At 46.3% G+C, this 21,603-nt stretch overlaps 1 protein-coding gene across 1 annotated transcript; it reads left to right on the top strand.

Moving 5' to 3' along the window:
* Nucleotides 1-14,314: 14,314 nt before the first annotated feature.
* LOC123428280 (heavy metal-associated isoprenylated plant protein 39-like) lies at nt 14,315-15,099 on the top strand. Its single transcript, XM_045112473.1, has 2 exons — nt 14,315-14,464; nt 14,568-15,099. Exons 1-2 carry the CDS (start codon nt 14,377-14,379, stop codon nt 14,843-14,845), a joined length of 366 nt encoding a protein of 121 aa, XP_044968408.1. The 5' UTR covers nt 14,315-14,376; the 3' UTR covers nt 14,846-15,099.
* The last annotated feature ends 6,504 nt before the right edge of the window (nt 15,100-21,603 follow it).

Here is a 21,603-nt window from a genome sequence, read left to right on the forward strand (position 1 = left end):
TGTATTAACAGGAAACAGTAATACATGTGTGAATGAATAGATCACAATGTGTCCCTAGCAAGCCTCTAGTTGGCTAGCTCGTTAGTCAATAGATGATCATGGTTTCCTGATCATGGGCATTAGATGTCATTGATAACGGGATCACATCATTGGGAGAATGATGTGATGGACAAGACCCAATCCTAAGCCTAGCACTAGATCGTATTGTTCATATGCTAATGCTTTTCTAATGTCAAGTATCTTTTCCTTTGACCGTGAGATTGTGCAACTCCCGGATACCGTAGGAGTGCTTTGGGTGTATCAAACGTCACAACGTAACTGGGTGACTATAAAGGTGCACTACGGGTACCTCCGAAAGTGTCTGTTGGGTTGGCACGAATCGAGATCAGGATTTGTCACTCCGTGTGACGGAGAGGTATCTCTGGGCCCACTCGGTAGAACATCATCATGAGCTCAATGTGACTAAGGAGTTAGTCACACAATGACGGGCTACGAAACGAGTAAAGAGACTTACCGGTAACGAGATTGAACAAGGTATAGGTATACCGACGATCGAATCTCGGGCAAGTTCTATACCGACAGACAAAGGGAATCGTATACGGGATTGATTGAATCCTTGACATCGTGGTTCATCCGATGAAATCATCGTGGAGCAAGTGGGAGCCACCATGGGTATCCAGACCATGCTGATGGTTATTGGCCAGAGAGGTGTCTCGGTCATGTCTGCCTGTCTCCCGAACCCGTAGGGTCTACACACTTACGGTTCGATGACGCTAGGGTTATAGGGAATTATTATACGAGGTTACCGAAAGTTGTTCGGAGTTCCGGATGAGATCCCGGACGTCACAAGGTGCTCCGGAATGGTCCGGAGGTAAAGATTGATATATAGGACGGATGGTTTCGGACACCGGAAGTGTTTCGGGCATCACCGGTAACGTACCGGGACCACCGGGACCACCGGAGTTGGCCCCGGGGGACCACCGAAGGGGGCAACGACCCCGGGGGGTAAGGTGGGCCAAGTGAGGGTGGGAACCAGCCCCTAGGTGGGCTGGTGCGCCTCCCCACTCAGCCCATGGCGCAAGGGAAAGAAAAAGGGGGGGCAAACCCTAGGCCAGGTGGGCCTAAGGCCCACCAGTGGGTGCGCCACCCCCTCCTCCCCCTCTGGCCGCCGCACCATCCATCTGGGAGGGCTGCCGCACCCCCTAGGGTGGGAACCCTAGGGGTGGCACCCCCTCTCCCCTTCCCCTATATACAGTGGGCACTTTTGGCCTTTGGAGGACACGGTTTTCCCTCTCCCTCGGCGCAGCCCTGCTCTTCTTCCTCCTCCTCTCCGCCGGTGCTTGGCGAAGCCCTGCCGGGAGACCTCGTCTCTCCACCGACACCACGCCATCGTGTTGCTGGACTTCTTCCCCAACCACTCCCTCCTCCTTGCTGGATCAAGGTGCGGGAGACGTCACCGGGCTGCACGTGTGTTGAACGCGGAGGTGCCGTTGTTCGGCACTAGATCAGAATCGCCGCGAGTACGACTCCATCAACCACGTTCTAGCAACGCTTCCGCTTAGCGATCTTCAAAGGTATGAAGATGCTCTTACCCCTCTCTCGTTGCTAGTCTCTCCATAGGAAGATCTGAACATGCGTAAGAAAATTTTTGAATTTATGCTACGTTACCCAAAAGTAGTAGCGCGGCCCCCCGCGCTACTAATAGGTCATTATCTCGTGCTACTACTATGGTTTTCCCTAGTAGTGAAGAGACGTGATGAGAATGAGATTGAACTAGGTATGGAGATAACGACGATCGAATCTCGGGCATGTAACATACCGATGGACAAAGGGAACTCCATACGGGATTTCCTAAATCCTTGATATCGTGGTTCGACCGATATAGATCTTTGTAGAATATGTAGGAACCAATATGGGCATCTAGGTTCCGCTATTGGTTATTGACCGTAGATATGTCTCGGTCATGTCTGCATAGTTCTCGAACCAACGGGGTTTGCACACTTAACGTTCAATGATGATATAGATATAGTTGAGTTATTGTGTTGGTGACCGAAGGTTGTTAGGAGTCCCGGATTAGACCCTAGTAATGAAGAGGAGCTTCGGAATGTTCTAGATGTAAAGATTCATATATGGTAAGTTGGTATTCGAGTTTCAGAAGAGTTTCAAAAGGTTACCGGTTTTGTGATGGAGGTTCCGGAATTGTTCCGGGGGTCGACCGGAGGGTCCAACTGCCCCGAAGGTCCCCGTGGCCTATGGGAGGTGGCGCACCAGCCCATGGTGGGCTGGCCGCCACTCCCACCTGAGGTGCGTGCGGCCAAGGAGGTGGGCTGGCCTAAAGGAGGCTGCCGCCCCACTCTCCTTGGGTGCCAAGGCATCTTGGCCGCCGCCCCAAGCCTAGGGAAAACCCTAGGGTGCCACCCCTCCTCCCTTCTCCCTATATATATTAGAGGGGAGGGGCAGACATACCTGAAAGCCACATCGCATCCCTCATCTATCTCTTGTAGTACTTCTCCCTCGTTCTTGTCATGGCAACGCTGGGCAAAGCCCTGCCGGGACAGCTCCACCACCAGCACCACCACGTCGTCGTGCTACCGGAGAACTGAAGCTACTACTTCACCTTCGCTCACTGGATCGAGGTGGTGAAGGCATCATCGATTTGCACGTGTGCTGAATGCGGAGGTGTCGTCCGTTCAACACTTGATCGGGACGTGATTGGATCGCGAAGACATTTGACTACATCAACCGCGTTTCTTAACACTTCCGCTTAGTGATCTACAAGGGTATGTAGATGCACTTCCCTTCTCGTAGCTGTTCATCTCCATAGATTGATCTTGGATGTGTGTCGGAATTTTTTTGTTTACCATGCAATGTTCTCTAACATCGCGAAGACGTTTGGATATTTTCATATGAAAGCATTAACGTTTGTGTATTTGATGCCTTATGGTCGTGTTATATAGTTGATCTAGGCATACGAACATACATTGGTATTGTCCTCTCTTTCATTTCCTATGTTGTATTTGGTACTGTGTATTAAAAAATAACTTATTTTAATCTGGTCTCATTGGAGATCATCATATCATTTCAGTCTGATGTTTACTTTTTTAGTAAGCAGGTGTATTTTTCACCCTTATGAGGTGTACCACGAGATCATGAAACTTTAGGAAATACGAACCTTTAGGATTTATATAGTTTCATTAAGTCGGTAGGTAAATTGTGTAAACCATATATTATTGTTGTAAGTGACAAATTCATAAAGTTATGGTGGTTTCTATTGTTCATGGATGTCTTCTATGCATTTTAATTTACAAAAACAATATCTTTGATAAACAAATATGGGAAATCATGGCAATTTTGTTGAGTTTGGCAATTTTCTTGAACCTCTTATTATTTCTGGACCCTTTTTCTTTTAAGTTTCCTTCAATTAGCTTGATGTGCTTACCTTCTTTTGTATGACTATGCCATTTGTAGTTGCATATTGAGCATGTCTCTCTCTAGAGAAGATATGGGAGAAACCCACGTGTATGAATATGATCTGAGTGTGCTCTTCTTTATTTAGAAGCTTGAGGCGACTTATTAGTATGAAGTGGCGCCTATGAAGTTGATTGCCAAGGCACTGGAATGAAACCACTTATTAGTATGCTTGGTAGCTATGCATCCGTAGTTATCTCCTTTATGACGTTCCTGCTTTTATTACTCCCTTTCCTATATTCGTGGTTTTTATATCGAAGTTCATGTCGAGTGTGTGTGCCTTTCGTATTGAACTTCATCTCAAGTGACTTATCATTTGTTGTTTTGTGAACGCACTAAACTTGATGCTATCTTATAATCTCATATGATATTGAGCGTTACTATGCCTTGATCATGTGACAATTGAATATTTCTTTTTCTGTCTATTGTTATCTTGTATGAATACATATATATTAAATCTAGATTTCTACTAACTCACCATTAGCTTCTTGACCAAAAGGATTGCACCTGCACCCTCATGCCAAGGCACGATCCTGAACTAGTTAAAACTAGAAGCACAGGCGAAAACAACAAACATAGAAGCATACACCGCTGATTCTGAGTCAATAACATTGTACATACACTCTGCGTTGAGCAAACGTAGCAGGGATCCGATCAAAGAAAAGGGGAATTTCTACTTTAAATGCAAGACTTGGAGAATACAGACCATATAGTATCCATCAGTAGTACCACTAGTGAGCTAGTGACCATATAGTATCCATCGGTAGTACGAGTAGAAAACTGGACATTAGTCCCGGTTTCAGAGGAACTTTAGTCCCGGTTGTGCAACCGGGACTAATCCTTCGGGACTAAAGGTCCCATTATTTAGTCCTGATTGTGTTACAAACCAGGATTAAAGGGGGTCCACGTGACCGTTGCGCATCGCTCAGGCAGGAGGACCTTTAGTCCCAGTTGGTAACCCCAACCGAGACTAAAGAGATTCACGCGTATTTTTTGAGGGGTTTTGGAGGGGTTTGGAGGGGTATAGGGTTTTCGAGGGGTTTAGCGGGTCTTTTGAGTTAGAAACCAAATCCATGTTTTTTACTAGTGTCTGCGCGTCGGCTAGCTATCAATAACAATGAAGGAACCGTTACACAATATCGTCATGAATATGAAGTGACACTGTTCCTCGACGCTAGCTACTAATAGCAATGAGAAGTGACATATATATATTCGACGCTACTACATGTAATACACATTCATTCATATATACAATATATATCTCTCATGATCCCTACTATCTAATTACCATCATCCACTATCACTTGATGATGTTATTCTTTGGTTGGTGATATGACCTTATCAAGGAAGAATCCCGCCAATTCCTCTTGAATTGCTTGTATGCGATTCTCTCGTAGGAGTTCATCCCGCTTCCGTTGGATCTAATTTAAACAAGGCGGTCAATATGAAACTCAATAAAATTGATGTTAATAAAATAAAATTATGAATATTGTTTACGTACGACAAGTTTTTCAAAATTTCTGACCGTCTCGCAGGTCGTCTGACAAACGAACTCGCAAACGTAGTATCCACATAAGTTATTCCTGTCTCCCTGCCTTCGACACTATATACGATAATAGAATTCAATAAAAAAATCAAGCATGATAATGGTATTGAAGTAGAATAAAAGAGATGCGCGGACCTAGCTAGTACTGCTTACAGTGACTTGTTGAAATCACAGCTCCTTTCCCCATTCACCCCAAGTCTTGTTGGTGAACTGTTTCCAAACCCTGCCCGACAAAGCAAATGAATACATAAATGATTTTTTAGTTACTTGATATTAGAAAATGAACAAAAGTTATCGATATAGTGCGATAATGATTGAAATTACCTCTCGACCATTTGCTACAAGTCCGTGCATGTCTCCATGTCTTTGTATTTCGAGTCCATGACAAGGACGCTTCCTGCATCCAACTGAATGACTAGCAGAATAAAGTGGAACATGCGCACACATAACTCATCAATTACACTTAACATCGAGTAATTAGAGAAAACAGAATTTGTTCAAGACAGTATAACACTCACTTGAAGATGTAAGGAAAAAAGTATTTCCCCTTTGGTTTGTTTTTCAATTAACGCCCTTAGCAAGATCTTCTCTATTTCCTTGGCATTCTTTTCTACTGTCACTTCATGAACAGTATTTGGGTTAATGAACCCAATGTCATAGATTCGTCCTCTTCTGCATCGGAGGATCTTCATTCTACATTATATATAGTGAGGAAAATTATACATGCAATAAATGAGTTGAGATAGAGACTTAATTACAAAAATGATACTTACAGACAATAGCAACTCACGATAACTTTGTCGATGGCGTCTTGATTCAATAACTAAAAAAATCCTCAAATTCAATGTAAATCACCTCGTCTCCATTGAAGAAATGTTCATCTTTAACTCCCACAATGAGACGATAGTTGGTCCCATCCTTGCAGGCTTTCAGGTACCACTCATGAAAGTTTCACATTCGTGTTGGTAGAAGCGGGACATTCTCAGGTTTGATGAGAGGAATCACGTACCGGTATGTGTATACAATCTCAGCGATGGGGAACTCTTCCTACTTGTCTAAGTATCGACCAAGAGTGAAACCATTATCATGGCCTCCTGCCTTGGCATCATAAACGATACCAGTAAACTGAGGAGGGACCGATTAGTTTTTTGTTCGTCGAGCTGGGAACTGTTTTCCCACTTGATCTACTACTTCCAGACTGCTTATGTTCTCTATGTGACTTAACAATCGATCGGTCATAGTCTCATAGCGGCGGGGGCGACGGTGGTCGCGTAAGGTTTTTCAGACAGCGTTTCGCTTTTTCGGATTTATTTTCTCTGGTTCCTGGTGTCATGTTGGTGCCAGATGGCATCTCACTTCGTCCTGCACAACCGTCTTGAGTTCCTCATCACTCATTTAGTATGTTAACTTGCGAGGAGCCTCCTTGACGTGTGTAGTTGTTGCGGGTTTCTTCGCAGTTGTAATAATAGTCGTCGGAGTGGTGGTTCTCTTACGCGCGTGAGGCTGAGGCGACGGAGGAGGCGTAGTTTGCTAACTCGTCGGAGTGAGCTGATGCGGCGGTTGAGGAGGCGGAGTCAGATGACATGGCCGAGACAGCTGAGGAGGTCGTGTCAGCTGACGCGGCGAACACAGCTGAGGCGGAGGAGTCTGCTGACACTGAGCTGGATTGCTACTATGAGGAATCTGCTAAGGGTCAAGTCCGGCGGAATGATATGTTGACACGGCGTCCAGTGTGGAAGCACGTTGTGTTCCTTTTTACATAGAATATTAGTCCTCAAGGCATCTCCTAGATAAGTCTCCCCTTCACCTGTAGGTTACTCTAGGTTACTCAAGCTCCTGCTGCTCAAATCCATTGGTAACTTTATCCACCCCGACAGAAGCATGGCCTTCTAGAACCGGAGAGCAATGGTAAGTAGCATCAGGTCCAGGAGCTAAGACATAGCCGACCTCCAGCCTCACATATATGTTCTAGAATTTCACATGTAGCTCACAATTTTCCCTCTCCGTGATATCATACACGGGGTAGCGAGGAGCCGTGATATCATATGTGGGCCGAACGAGCTCCGTGGAAGCCACGCTGCTTTTCCTTTGAAATAGTGATGGGCCGGCAGCAGTATTGAATGCAGGATGAGATGGGTCGGTGGTAGCTTCATACGTCTCCATCGTATCTATGATTTTTGCTTGTTCCATGCAAATATTATACAACTTTCTCATATTTTTGGCAACATTTTATATGATTTATTGGACTAACATATTGATCCGGTGCCAAGAGCCAGTTCCTGTTTATTGCATGTTTTTTGTTTCGCAAAATATCCATATCAAACGAAGGCCAAACGCGAGAAAACTTTACGGAGAATTATTTTGGAATACATGTGATTTTGGGGAGGTGGAACCAAAGTAAACGGAGGCCCACGGCCTCCACAACCCACCAGGGCGCGGCCCATACCCCCTGGTGCGCCCTGCCCTCTAGTGGCCACACCATGAGTCGATTGGGGCTCTTCTTCACGCCCAAGAAAGATAATTTATGCAAAACAAACATGTAAAAATTTCAGCACAATCGAATTTAAGAGATGGTGAAGAGCTAGAAACTAGGGATGCGAAACAAAAGACAACAGAGAGGGAGATCCAATCTTGAAGGGGTTCCTACCCCTCCGCCACAATGGAGGCCATGGACCAGAGGGGGGAACTCTCCTCCCATGTAGGGGGCTGGCCAAGAAATAAGAAGAAGGAGGGGGATCTCTCTCCCTCTCTCTCGATGGCGCTCGATCGAGTGTCGCCGGGGCAAGGAGCGTGACGGCGATCTACATCAACATTCTTGCCGCCGTCAACACCAACTCTCTCCCCCTCTATCACTAGTAGGAGAAAGGCTAGCAGTAGCACTGGTTTTGAGCATACTAGTAGCACTCATGCCAGCTCTACTGCCTCGAAGACGTTTTTGTTTTTATCCCTTTTGTTTTTTGGGTTTTTATCCCGACGGCCTTGCACGCACTCAACGAATATTACCGGAATCATGTGTTGTTTCGAACACTATATATATATATATATATATATATATATATATATATATATATATATATATATATATATATATGATTGCTTCTCAATGCGTCGAAGACGTTTCACATTGAGCTTCTTTCCTTTCTTTTTAGTTGTCTCTATTTTTCTTTTCCGGCATCATGGAGTACGATCTTTCTTAGATAATGTAGCTTGATTCTTATGTACACGTTGTCGTCGTTTACTCACGACAGTAGCCATGGGTAGACTAATCATGATTGGTGGGAACCGAAGGACGCCGGCAGGCTCCGTGAACGGGATTGGTACAAGCGAGATAGACGCACGAGGTACCCAGGTTCAGGGCTCTCCGTGGGAGATAATAACCCTAGTCCTTCCAGAATGGTTGATGAACCAGAGAGATTATAGTGTGCTCCTTGAGTTGTTCGAAGGAGGAGGAAGAAGGAGCAGCCGGCTCGCCTCTACCTCTCCTGTATGAGTGGGTGTATGTGTGTGCGTAGTTGGCCGACCCTCTGCATGAAGGGGGATCGGGGGGTTTTACCAAGAGTGTAAAAAACTATTGGGAGATAGAAAAAATACCAGGTTCTTCGAAGATTGCTGGGTAGATGATAAGCCTCTCAAGCTGGCTTACCCAAGATTATATCTGATTTGTTTTCACCATAATATTATAGTAGCATTGGCTATTGAGAAAACATGGGAAATTTTTTCTTTCCACAAAACTCTGCATGGAGAGAATTTAGCTATGTGGGAAAGCCTTAAGATTAGATGTGAAGAAATTCCAATGTCTAGAGGGAAAGACCAAATCATATGGAAGCTAACTAAAGATGGGTAATTCACTATCAAATGCATTTTTTCCTAGTTAGATCTGAGGTGGGTTTTCCTTTGAATTCCTTGGAAAATCAAAGTGTCGGCAAAAATAAAAGTTTTATTGTGGCTGATTAATAAGAAAAGTATCTCACTAAGGATAACCTTATTAGGAGAGGGTGGAAGAGGGGGGATGGTTGTGCTTTGTGTATCTGAAGGAAACAATTGGTCATTTATTATTTACATGTCCTATGCCAAAATTGATGTGGAATCCATTGAAATGTTCTTTTGATCCTAGAGCCACTCCTTCTAATTTGGATTGCTTCTCCAGATGGATCAAAACGTTTCCAAAACAAGACAAAGGCTTGTTCTTGGTTGGAATTGGAGTTGTTTTCTGGTCCATTTGGAGATCATGAAATGACATCTGTTTTGAAGAAATGAAGTGGTTGATCCAATGACAATTGTGATAACAAGAAACTAAAATATTTAATTGCAATATCTAAAGATATACCTTCAAGCTCTCACCTCCACGGCAACGGTGCCAGAAAAAAGCTTGATGTCTACTACGCAACTTTATTCTTGTAGACGTTGTTGGGCCTCCAAGTGCACAGTTTTGTAGGACACCATCAAGTTTCCCTAAAGTGGATGACCTAAGGTTTTTTAATCCGTGGGAGGTGTAGGATGAAGATGGTATCTCTCAAACAAAACTGCAATCAATACAACAAATCTCTTTGTTGTCGCCAACACACCCAATAAAATGGAAAATTGCATGGGTGCACTAGTTCGGTGAAGAGATGATGATACAAGTGTAGTATGGATAGTAGGCAATAAATTTTTATAATCTTAATAAATAAAAACAACAAGGTAACAAGTAGTAAACAATGAGCAAAACGTTATATAAATTCTTGAAAATAAGGCATAGGGTTCATACTTTCACTAGTGCAATCTCTCAACAATGCTAACATAGTAGAATCTTATGGTCATCTCTCAACATGCAACAAAGAATCACTCCAAAGTTCCTATTAGCGGAGAACATAATAGGAAGTTGTTGTAGGCAGCGAACCACCTCAAAGTTATTCTTTCCGCTCAATATTTTTGGCTATTCCTATAGGTGTCACAAACAGCCCTAGAGTTCGTACTCGAATAACACCTATGATACAAATCAATCAACCCTCATATCACCTAGGTACTCAGATGTCACCTCAAGTATCCAAGGGTTAATTATTCGACATGCATCAAACAATTTCAGATTCATCATGTTCGATCCAACACAAAGAACTTCAAAGAGTACTCCAAGATTTCTATCGAAGAACGTAGGATGAAAGCATGCAATCAAACTCTATGCATAGATCCCCAAGGTCACCGAATTCACAAGTTGACACCATAATGTATATCAAGTGAATCAATAGAATACCCCGTTGTTACCACAAGTATCCACATTCAAGACATACATCTGTCCTCAAACCCAAAATTTTCAATCCAAGATAACGAGATCTCAAAGGAAAAGATTCAATTCATCACATCAATATATCAAGGGACGAACACCATATGATCCAACTATGTTAACAAAGCCCGTGATACATCAAGATCGTGACATCTCAAGAACACAAAGAGAGAGAGAGAGAGAGAGAGAGAGAGAGAGAGAGAGAGATCAAACACACAGGTACTAGTACATACCCTCAGCCCCGAGGGTGAATTATCCCTCCTCGTCATGGCCTTCGTTGGAATGATGGAGATGGCCACCGATGATGATTTCTCCCTCTGACAGGGTACCAGAAAGGCTCCAGATGGGTTTTTTCTTTGATAGAGAGAGTTGCGGTGATACAATTTTTTCAACGTTGAAATCACGCGCAACGGAGCCGCGTGGGCCCCACAAGCTATCAGGACGCACCTAGGAGGATGGGCTCACCCTATTAGCTTGCGGCGCACATGTGGCTCCCCTCTCGTGTTAATTCGCTCCAATATTGCTCATATGTTAAAAGAAACATCAAAAGTTTCGGTCGACTATGAGCACTTTCATTTTATGCAAAAAACAACAGCAACATGATAATTCTGCTGAAAACAGTATCAGACCGATTTAGTTCTAATTAAATCATATAAAATACATCAAAACCATACAAAAATATTATAAACATAGATAAATATATCATGAATATTTTATAAATTATTATTACGTTGGAGACCCGGTGCGACAGCGGCGCGTCCATCTGCTCCGGGACCGGGAGCAGGAAGGGTCCCTCGGGATGGGCTCTAGATTGACGCCTAAGGTCACCTTAACGTGGTCAGTTCATAGCCGTTACGCCACGCCATCAAAATCAGGACCCACTTGCCATAATCGAGATTAAAATGATCAAAGCGACGGGTTAGTGTTTCCTCTAAAAGATTAGGCCTAGCACGAGTGGTTTGGGCAGAAATTCGTAGAACAGTGTTTTCTATAAACCAAGACGTCAATATGATGATTTCCTGCAGTTCACTCGATTAGATTAGATTAGACTGCCATCGCAACGTAGCAATACAGAGACTTCACACATGGCATGCGTCTGTATCTGTTGGAGGTTACGGCACTAGCGGACCTTGTCACCGCGCATGAGAATTCAGGCTTTCGGCAGGGCTGGTCAATGGACCATGCGGATCTTGACTTATAGTACTCGTGACGCTCAGCCAGGTAGCAGTGGCTATCAGCAAGAGCCAGTGCACGCTGACTCCAGCTTTGTCCTGGCACGGACCGTTGCTGGCGCCGCATTTCTCCTTGGATCATTCCACAAGCTCTACAATACAAGACCGGGCATGCATGCAGTAGTGCTCGAAGTTGAATCGTCCCATACCACGGTTGGTGCAAGAGGATATGCCATAAAGTTTTGGTTCCTTGCGCGGGGGCCGTGCTCAACCCTTTCCCTGTGGAAGAGAAGACCAACATGCATGCAGTACTGTCCACAGTTGAACCATTCCGGACATGGTCACCATGTCCCCAAGACCGAGCATGCCGTGTCCAAACTCCAGAGACGGATCGATCGTGGGCAACGATGCGCCGGAGACCGTATCCCATGACCACTTTTACTTCTGCGTTGATCGATTCCCCGCCGGAGACATCGTACAGTTTTTGTTCCTAAAGCGGGTGGCTGGTCCTGGTCGGAGGAGCGCTCAACTCTTCAACCAGCTTACCTCCCCAAGTCCTAAGTGATCAGTCAATTTATAGATCTACATGATTGAACCAGATGGTTCCTTTAATAGAAATCGGATGGAGAGGCTCCCCTTCTTATGTTCAAGCAGAGAATTCTACATGATTTTGATAAGAAACAAATACAGGTCATTTGAAATCATTCAGTAAGATCCAACCAATGCATGCGCCTTACCAAGTGGGTCCAGCTTGTCAGTCTAGCAAAAATATATTTTTTAAACTGTCTAGTGAAAATAATGAATTGTAGCATAAGTATGTCACAAGACATAACAGCTAATAAAGTGTAAAAGATAAGCAAACCTAGTTATATAAAGTAAAAGAATGTCACACTGTAATACTAGTAACATAAATAAAGAAATAAATAAGAAAACCAAAACGGTAGGTGACAGGTTTTGTTTTTGTGCGGGATAGAATTAGGCGACATTTTTTTAATATTTTTTTGCGGGTTAGAATTAGGTGACAGTTCCATCTCAGTTGGACCAGATACATTGACTCATCCCCAGTTCGATTTCAGTGCGCGTGTCATCCTTTTCCGGTGGTAATTTTACAGTGTCCCGGTCCTATGTGGAAGCCCAACCGCAACGTTTATTATGCTCACTCCTCTACAGTTGTCTGGTTCAAGTGCTCGCACTGCCACTTTTCCAGCAACACGACGGCGGCGACCAAGGGAGGATTCGTCATCGGTACACGTTAGAGTGTTTTTCCGTCTTCGTGGAGCAGTATTGATATTTTTATTTTCCGGCGTCGTGCTGCCCATTCTGTGGCCGATCCCTGCAAGATCTGACGCACTCGGTGAGCTAAGCCGGCTAGGAGGGTGTGATGTCAAGTTTTCAACGTCAGGTCAGGTGAGAGCGATGCGCCCCTCCGTTGTTCAAATCGGGCGGCTTATTAGGTCTTGATCCATCTCCACAATACCCACTGGGCTCATGAATTTCGGGTCGGGCCGTCGGGGCCCTGCAGCAAATCGGCCTCTCCATTGCGTGTTGTATTTTTCTTCCAAGGGATTAGATAAACAGCTTGGATTGTTAGTGTAGGCAGGCAGTGTACGTGGACCAGGACGCACGAGAATTCAGGCCTTCAGCAGGGCTGGTCAATGGACCATGTCGGTCTCGGACTCATGCCGCCGCCTCCGCCTCCGCCAGGTACTACTACTATCTACTAGTAGGAGTACGTGGACTCGTGCTTTGTCCAGATACGGACCGTCGCTGCAGCATCAGCAACACCGCCCTGTTTGTTTCAGAAGTCCCGAAACTTTTTTCAGTCCCAACTTAAAAGTTCCTAGTCCCTACCCGTTTGTTTTTAGGGACTAAATAGGGACTAGAGGTTATTAAATGACATGCAAAAAGATCATGTTATCCTTAATAATATAGTAGTACTTATTAAATGACATGCTAAAAGTAAGTGCGTTGTTGGAAAAAGTGTTAAAAAGTTTCAAAAAGTCCCTTCCATAAGTACTTCTCCAAATAGTCTCAAACACCCCACTTTAATCCCTAAAAATCCATCCTGTTTGTTTCACATGGGACTTTTTGAGACTTTTTTTAGTCCCTACCTCAAAAAGTCTATGAAAACAAACACCCCCTAATTCTCGTTGAATCATTCCACGAGCTGTAGAATAGAAGACTGACCGGGCATGCATGCATGCATGCGCCGGTGCCCGAAGTTGAACCGTTCCTACTAGCTAGCACTGTTGGTGCAACCCTGCAGGGACACGCCGTATAGTTTTGGTTCCCTGTCGGACGGGTGCTCAAACCCTGTCCTGTGGAAGAGAAGACCGGTCATGCATGTATGCAGTACATACTGTCCAGAGTTGAACTTGAACCGTTCTTCCGATCATGGTCACCGTGCCCCCGAGACCGGGGCAAGCATGCCGTGTCCAGAGTCCGGACTCCAGAGACGGATCGACCCCTTGCGCAGCGAGGGGCGGATTTGGTCCCAGGTGATGAGTCAATGTGCTCCGCAACCGCAATCAAGCAACCACGGCCGGAACCGGAAGCGTGCGAGGACTCCGGCGGGTCGTTGCGGGCTCCCCACCAACACGATGATACGTCCCTCTCGGCCTCTCGGTCTCCGGGTCTCCGCGCACATACACACGGCTCCGATCCCCACCTCTACCTACTGGCCCGGCCACACACCCGCGCCCACCCGAGTGCAAGCGCAAGCGCAAGGGCCACCGGTTTTTGCTGTCACTTGGGCATTCTCCGCAGCTTCGCCGGTCGCCGCTCCACATCTCTCTGAAAATAGCCCGACCGAGACTTTTGCTCTCCTATAAATAAATCCACCGGCCACTCCCCTGTCTCCCACATTACACCGCGCCTTCTTCCTCCCTTGCCCATCGTCAAGACGAACCGCCGCACACCGCTCCGTTTCGATGGCGGCCATGAAGGTGGTGCTCAAGCTCGACCTGCACGACGACAAGCAGAAGCAGAAGGCGCTCAAGGTCGTCTCCACTCTCCACGGTAATATGATAGCCTCCCCTGCTTTAACTCCACACTAGTTCTGTTCTCATCCATATTCTGAACTTCGCACCTCTGACGACGACGACAACCGCCACTACCCCAGGTGTCGACCAGATCGCCGTGGACACCAAGGACGACAAGATGACGGTGGTCGGCACCGTCGACCCCGTCCACGTCGTCGGCAAGCTGCGCAGCAAGCTCTTCCCCACGGCGCAGATCCTCTCCGTCGGCCCGGCCAAGGAGGAGAAGAAAGACGACGCCAAGAAGGAGCCGGTCCCCGCGTACGCGCCGTGGTACCCGCCTCCGCCGCCGTACCACCCGCAACCGTACTACTACGGCCACTGCGCCGGGGACGACCCCAGCTCCTGCGTCATCTGCTGATCGAGCTTTACAGTTTGTTTGTCACCGGCCGTCCTGCCAGCCGGTCGATCGGCGGCGTTCGTTATGTACCTGGCGGTGTAAGGCGTGTAAGTTGCGCCGGTGATTCGGCAGAGGTGCATCTGCTTAGTGTGTAACGTGTAGATACAGATTACAGATTTACAGTATATTGTTCAGAAAAGAATATCATCGAGTTGTTAAAAAAGAACTGTGGAGAAGGACCAGATAGAACTGCTGCAGATGTTCTTTCAGAGAAAGTTCATGGAGTGCTCCAAATTGGTGATGAGGAAGTGCTGAAATAAACAAATAAACTGGAGCTGCAGAAGCGAGTCAGGCACAATGAACTGGATGAAAAGTTCGGGCGGCCAGCGAGATTGTTCCGTCGTGCATCTTTTCATTCACCAGTAGAAACTTTGAACTCTGAAGCCCACTTGAGAGTTGCTTTCAGTCAGCCAGTCAGTCATCTCGACGACAAAGCGAAAGGTTTCCATGCTTTTGGACTGTTTTTATTACTCACGTGTGTTTTCTTCGACATGATTATGACCTAATAAAATTGCTAACCGTCCATCTCACGAAAAGTACATTGTTAATTGCATGTCTTAACCGCTGCTCTAACTTCATACAATTTTCATTTTGTATGATTGTATCGAACATCTTTGTTTGAAGGGACCGAGAAACTAGTGGAATAGTTGGATGTTTTATTGAACCTTATTGGCCAGCATATATATATAGAAGTACAAGGTTGAAGAGCAAGAAGCTTCTATTAGAGCACCTCTAGCAGACCCCGCAAAAGAGCGATCCGAAAAATGGGTTTACACATCGCTGCAGAGCAATTTTGCGGGGCCACTTCGTGTGTCAAAGATCAGACCCCGTATATGAAACTGTAAAATTTAAAAAAAAGGGTTCGCTGGAAGAAACTACTGCATCATTCATCAAAGTACAACATGGTTCTTCATCGAACTACATCCTTCTTCATTAAACTACATAATTTCTTCATCAAACTATATAAGTCCTTGGAGGCGCTCGCCTGCGACGCCGTGACCCCTTGCTCGAGGAAGATCTGCTCGATCTCGATCTCGCGGCGGTTGCGCGCGGCGTCCTCCGCGGCCTCCCTCACCGAAAGCTCCATGATGGAGCGATGAGGTGATCCTCCTGCCCCGGAGGGAGGTAGTCCTCGGGGCCGATGACCCCTCCACGCAGCTAGCCGACGTCGTTCTCGAGCTTGACGGCGAGCGGCCCGAGCTCCTCCACCCTTCTCTTCATCGGAGTGACGGTCCGCGAGGACGAGGCACCCGCAGACGAACTTCCAGCAGCAGAGGAGCCGATGCGTCGAGCCGCAAGCTCGCGCTCATACTCCTCGAGCTCGCGACGTCCGAAAGCCGGAAGCCATAGTTCAGCCACCTCCGTGATCCCCGATTGCGTGCGGCGTCGGAGGCGCGGCGGCGACGGCGGTCAGCGTCATCCCCTCCATTTCCGTGGTCGTCCATGGTCGGGACGACCCGCTGGTGGGTTTTTTTCTCGCTGACGACGAGTTGAATCGCGGCGGAGGATAGGGTTTGACCCGTAAATGCGTTGTGAAACCACATATATGCTGTTAGAGTATATATCTCCATATGTGGTTTTGGTAATTGATGACAATTCCTATGGACTAATGGTTGCCTTAAGTTATATTTATAGGATTTATCCATAGGCACTTCTTGAAGTCCATCTGTTGGGTTCAAGGAGTTTATATGATGACCAAGATGGTATTCAAGGTATTATCCAAAGAATGGTCATAGAGACACAAGGTTGATCAAGATCTCAGACAAAGAGTAAATCAAGATGATCAACACACAAAGCGTACAAGATGTATCGAGGGGGATCAAGTGATCCCATGGTATGGTAAGCATTGTCCATTACGTGTTTGTGTACTAACCCATGGTCTTCGTGAGAGTTTTATGTGGGGGTTATGTGTGTTTTCATGGGCTTGCGTCAAAAGGAAGATATCATACAAACCATGAAGGATGACGTAAAGTGGTGATCGTCATCAAGATTGTGGTGTGCAAGTTCAAGTGGATCAGCACGAATGTATCATGCTTGAAGCTTGCCGTCCATTGTGGTGGTAATGGACTTTGTGAAGATATGCTGAAGAGTGGCTCGCCCATAGTGAGTATGAAGGAGCAATCAACTAGTCTTCATCAAGCCAACGCAATCAAGAAAGGTGGTCCATCTTAAGGAAGCCAAGATCATCATCATCTAGCTCAAGAGGACGAGGTGCAAGGTATAGGTTTGCCCTTGATAGGTTTTCTGTTTTAGGATGGATTGCCGTTCTGTCAAGGGGGGCTCTCAAGTGAGTAGCTCGATCGTATCGTTCGTTGAGAGCTCAAACCATTTCCATCCTTGCATCATACTTCCCGGTTCTTATTTGGTGTTTCTCTTTGTGAGTTTTAGAGCTTATGGTCATCTTCATGACAAGCTCGAGTTCATCGAAAACGGAGTCCATATGCATCTACTATGATGTTTTCGATGTTGGAGTTTTTGCCGGTTCTTCATTCATAGGGGTCTCACATCTCTATATCATTGGCATTTTCATATCTGCATGGTCATAGAGTTCATCATTTCACCCACATAGCATGTGTTGTTTGGATAGCTCTTGTCGTCCTGAATCCAACAAGCTTGGGTTTGCACGATTCGGAGCTCCTATGCGAAAGTTATGGTTGTTTCAGTGGCGAGCGGTAGTACCGCTGGACCTAGCGGTAGTACCGTTGGCCCTAGCAGTAGTAACGCTAGAGCTGGCGGTAGTACCGCTGTCCTAGCGGTAGTACCGCCCCTGGTCAGCGGTAGTACCGCTCCAGGACTTTAGTACCGTCATCTTTGCGGTTGTACTACGTCGGACTTTTGCGAAGACTTTCTTGGCGGTGGTTGGCCCGGTAGTATCTTTGCGCTACCATGGGCTCATCGGTAGTACCGCTGCAGCCAGCGGTAGTACCGCTGGGCTCGGGCTGTAAGTGGGGGTAACGGTGTGATTCCTTCCCCCACTATATAAAGGGGGTCTTCTTCCCCCTTGGTTTTATCTATCCGTTGAGCTCATGTTCTACCTCCATTGTGGACCTTCTTAGAGCTTGCTTACTCCCAATCTCTCCAATGATTCTTGCTTGTTCTTGAGGGAAAAGATAGAGGAGATCTAGATCCACATCTCCACCAATCACTTTCTCCTCTATGTGAGGGGAACCCCTTGGAACTAGATCTTGGAGTTCTTTGTGAGCTCCTTGTTCTTCCTCTCATATTTCTTCATAGCTTTTGTTGTTGTGGAGGGATTTGAGTGTGAGGGACTTGACCACTTCGTGTGTTCTTGCCATTGCATTAGTTGCATCGGTTTGAGTTCTCCACGGTGATACGTGGAAGTGAGAGGTTGAGAAGCTTATTACCCTTTGGTACTTAGTACCCTAGAGATTGTTCTTCGTGGATGCTTTGGCGTCCTAGAAGCTTGGTGGTGTCCTGGAGCTCAATCATTGTGGTGTAAAGCTCCGGGCAAGCGTCGGGCTCTCCAATTAGGTTGTGTGGATTGCCCTGAGCAATTTGTACAGGTACCGGTAACTGCCCCCAAGGGTTGCCATTTGTACGGGTTCGGTGACCGCCCTCAAGGGTCCCTTAGTGGAATCACGGCATCTTGCATTGTGCGATGGCGTGAGGAGATTACGGTGGCCTTAGTGGCATCTTGGGGAGCATTGTACCTCCATACCGCTCCAACGGGGATTAGCATCCGTAAGGGTGTAAACTTCGGGATACATCATCGTCTCCGCGTGCCTCGGTTATCTCTTACCCGAACCCTTTACTTATGCACTTTACTTTGTGATAGCCATATTGTTTATTGTCATATATCTTGCTATCACTTAGTTGTTTATCTTGCTTACCATAAGTTGTTGGTGCACATAGGTGAGCCTAGTTGTTTGTAGGTTTTGTGCTTGACAAATTAAACGTTAGTTTTATTTCGCATTTGTTCAAGCCTAAACCATAATTATTTTAAAGCGCCTATTCAACCCCCCCCCCCCTCTAGGTGACATCCACGTCCTTTCATATGCTGGCTCGAGGGGTCTTTTTCCGGACCGCTATAAAATTTTATGGGCCGGATGCGCGATACGGGGTCTGTTCTGGCCACTAAAACGGACCGAACCCATATACTCGTCGGAATTTTACGGGTTTAATCCTTTTATGGGGTCTGCTAGAGATGCTTTTAGAGATAAGGTAAGAGATGGATTACAAATTCTAGACTATCAAATGCATATAGAAATATCTCTAACATTTACGCAGTCGTAGTGTTAGCGTTGCGAACAACATAAGCGTCGCGGACTGAAGAGAATAACAACCGAATCAAGACCAGATAAAACTGTTGCAGTTGTTTTTTCATAGAAAGTTCATGAAGTGCTCCAAATTGGTGATAATAAAGTGATGAAATAAACAAATAAACTTGAGATGCAGGAGATTGAGCAATTCAGGCAAAAAGAGGATGATTGTTTCACGGGGCCAGATTGTTCCATCCTTAGAGCAACTTCAAAAGACACGTGCTAAAAAAATTATACAACGCTGAAATATCGATTTTTAGGAGGCGGGAATGCATTTGCTCGAACAAATAGATAAAATAATACGTCGCGGTAGCTCCAGCAGGTATGTTAAATTTACAACCCACGTGTCCTGTAGAAGCACCATATCAAGAAGATCAACACACACAAAAATCAACAATAAAATTTCTATTCATAATATACTTCAAGCCCAACACCACATGCAAGTTCATATAATACGAATGAAAAATGCTAGTAAATAAAAATACGTCTAGACTACTCTTGGTCCTTCTTGATGGTGTAGTTGGACCTCGTAAGAAACACGTCTGCTCACCGATCATCGTTCGGGTCCAGTCCAAGTTCGACATGTCCATCTTGGAAATAGCCAATGCCTTGCGTCTATGCTTGTCTAGGCGTTCGGCAGCTCGTTGCACCCTTCTGTTCGCGTAGAACTTATGCTCGGCGATGATGTTCTTCGGATGGAAGCGGCGCCACTCCGCCAATGGCGTCCTCGTCCCTCTGGGAAATCAGCACGCGGCTGTCCGGACAGCACTGGGTGCAGCGGTCCGCCTCGATGGCCAGACGCAGGATAGGCGCGACATCCCACACCCGTTCGACCATAGAGACGTCATCCAAGTTCATTTGTGAACGAGGCCGTCAAAGTTGTCACGCCGCTGTGTCGTACGCGCGGTGGCCTCATGGGCGATCTCGTATGTGCCGAGGCCGAGGCGCGTGTTACAGAAACAGATCTCAACGTTGAATATGTCGGACGGGCGTTTGCGGACACGCGAAAGCCCGAGCTGCTTCGGGTGCGCCGTGGCATGGCTGGGCGCGGCGGCGACGAGACGCTGGGCGACAGAGCACAAGGAAAAGGCAGCGGGCAGGATAAGCAATAGGACATAACGCATGCGGGATGAAGTGGGCGGAGCGTGGGCGAGTGCGCGTCAAAATTGACGCGGGAGCAGCCGCCCTTCCCCGTGCGCGAAAACAATTTTAGCGTGCCGCGGTTTCGCGCCTTCGTTGGAGCATGTTCAAGGACCGTCCGCGCTCTTTCTTTCAGGCGTTTGTTGGAGTTGTACTTACATTTATCAATAAAAACTTTGAAGTCTAAAGTCCTCCGGCTCTGCTCCACCCGAGAGTTGCTTTCAGTCTTTTTATTCGAACATGACCTAACGTGTGTTTTCTTTGGCATGAATATGACCTAATAAATTTGCTAACCGTCCTACTCATAAAATATACTCCATCCGTTTTAAAATAAGTGATTTAACTTTATACTTAACTTAATACAAAATTGAGTCACTTTATTCGAGACAAAGTGAGTCTAAATCGCTGCTCTAACTGCATAGGATTTTCATTTTGTATGATTGTATCGAATATCTTTTGTGTTCTACGGGCATGCAGTGAGGATTTTCATTTTGTATGATTGTATCGAACATCTTTTGTGTTCTACGGGCATGCAGTGTTAAATCCTTTCGAACATGGTGGGGTTGCTGCAGCCGTGCAGGACGGATCGTCGGTACTAGGCCGTATGCCTAGGTGACCTTTTCTTGTGCGTTGATCGACCCCCCTGCCTTGACCCTGGAGCTGGAGGCACGGTTGCTAAAGCGGGGGCCGGTCGTACGGCCCACAACCCTGTCTCTTCTGATGCTGGTCGGTGAACTCTGCAGCTCCTCTCCTTCCCTCTGCACCGTGAAGCATCCACCGGTTTTGGAGTATTCTAGTTGAAGCTCTCGCACCGCATCACCACTTTAAGAGCAACTTCAATCGCCTCGATGTACGGCGCTTTTATCCGTTTCGCTTGAGTCGGTTATTCGGTCGACGTTTGTCCTATTTAACATTTGAGTTGACGCAGCTTTTAAAATTGGTGATCCGTCCGTACACATATTTAAAAATGCCCACGACCGTAGATGAAGCCAGTGACCATGCCGTTTCTTAAAGTTCATTCATACACCAATGCCAGCGTCCGGCATACAATGCCAACTTTGGAAAACACCACACAATTCATGCTGGCGCATTTACCAGCGGCCTACACACAAGTCAGCACACAAAAAGGGACGGGTGTTCGACCATGTCATTCGCGGCCCTAATCATGCCAACACATTTGCCAACATACAAAAAAGATGACGCTCGCCGCCTTAGATCACTCGCCGTCGAACTTGAGCATGTCGACCTGCATCTTCTCGAATCACGGCCTCTTTCTTGGCGACACGGTGTTAAGATCCA

The sequence above is a fragment of the Hordeum vulgare genome, chromosome 2H (assembly GCF_904849725.1).
Source record: "Hordeum vulgare subsp. vulgare chromosome 2H, MorexV3_pseudomolecules_assembly, whole genome shotgun sequence".
Lineage (NCBI taxonomy): Eukaryota > Viridiplantae > Streptophyta > Magnoliopsida > Poales > Poaceae > Hordeum > Hordeum vulgare.

Bases quoted from the DNA above. Each gene is read 5' to 3' on its own strand.
- LOC123428280 (XM_045112473.1), top strand. From the start codon at position 14,377: ATGGCGGCCATGAAGGTGGTGCTCAAGCTCGACCTGCACGACGACAAG. The intron at 14,465-14,567 runs GTAATATGATAG...CCACTACCCCAG, and splicing joins GGTCGTCTCCACTCTCCACG to GTGTCGACCAGATCGCCGTG.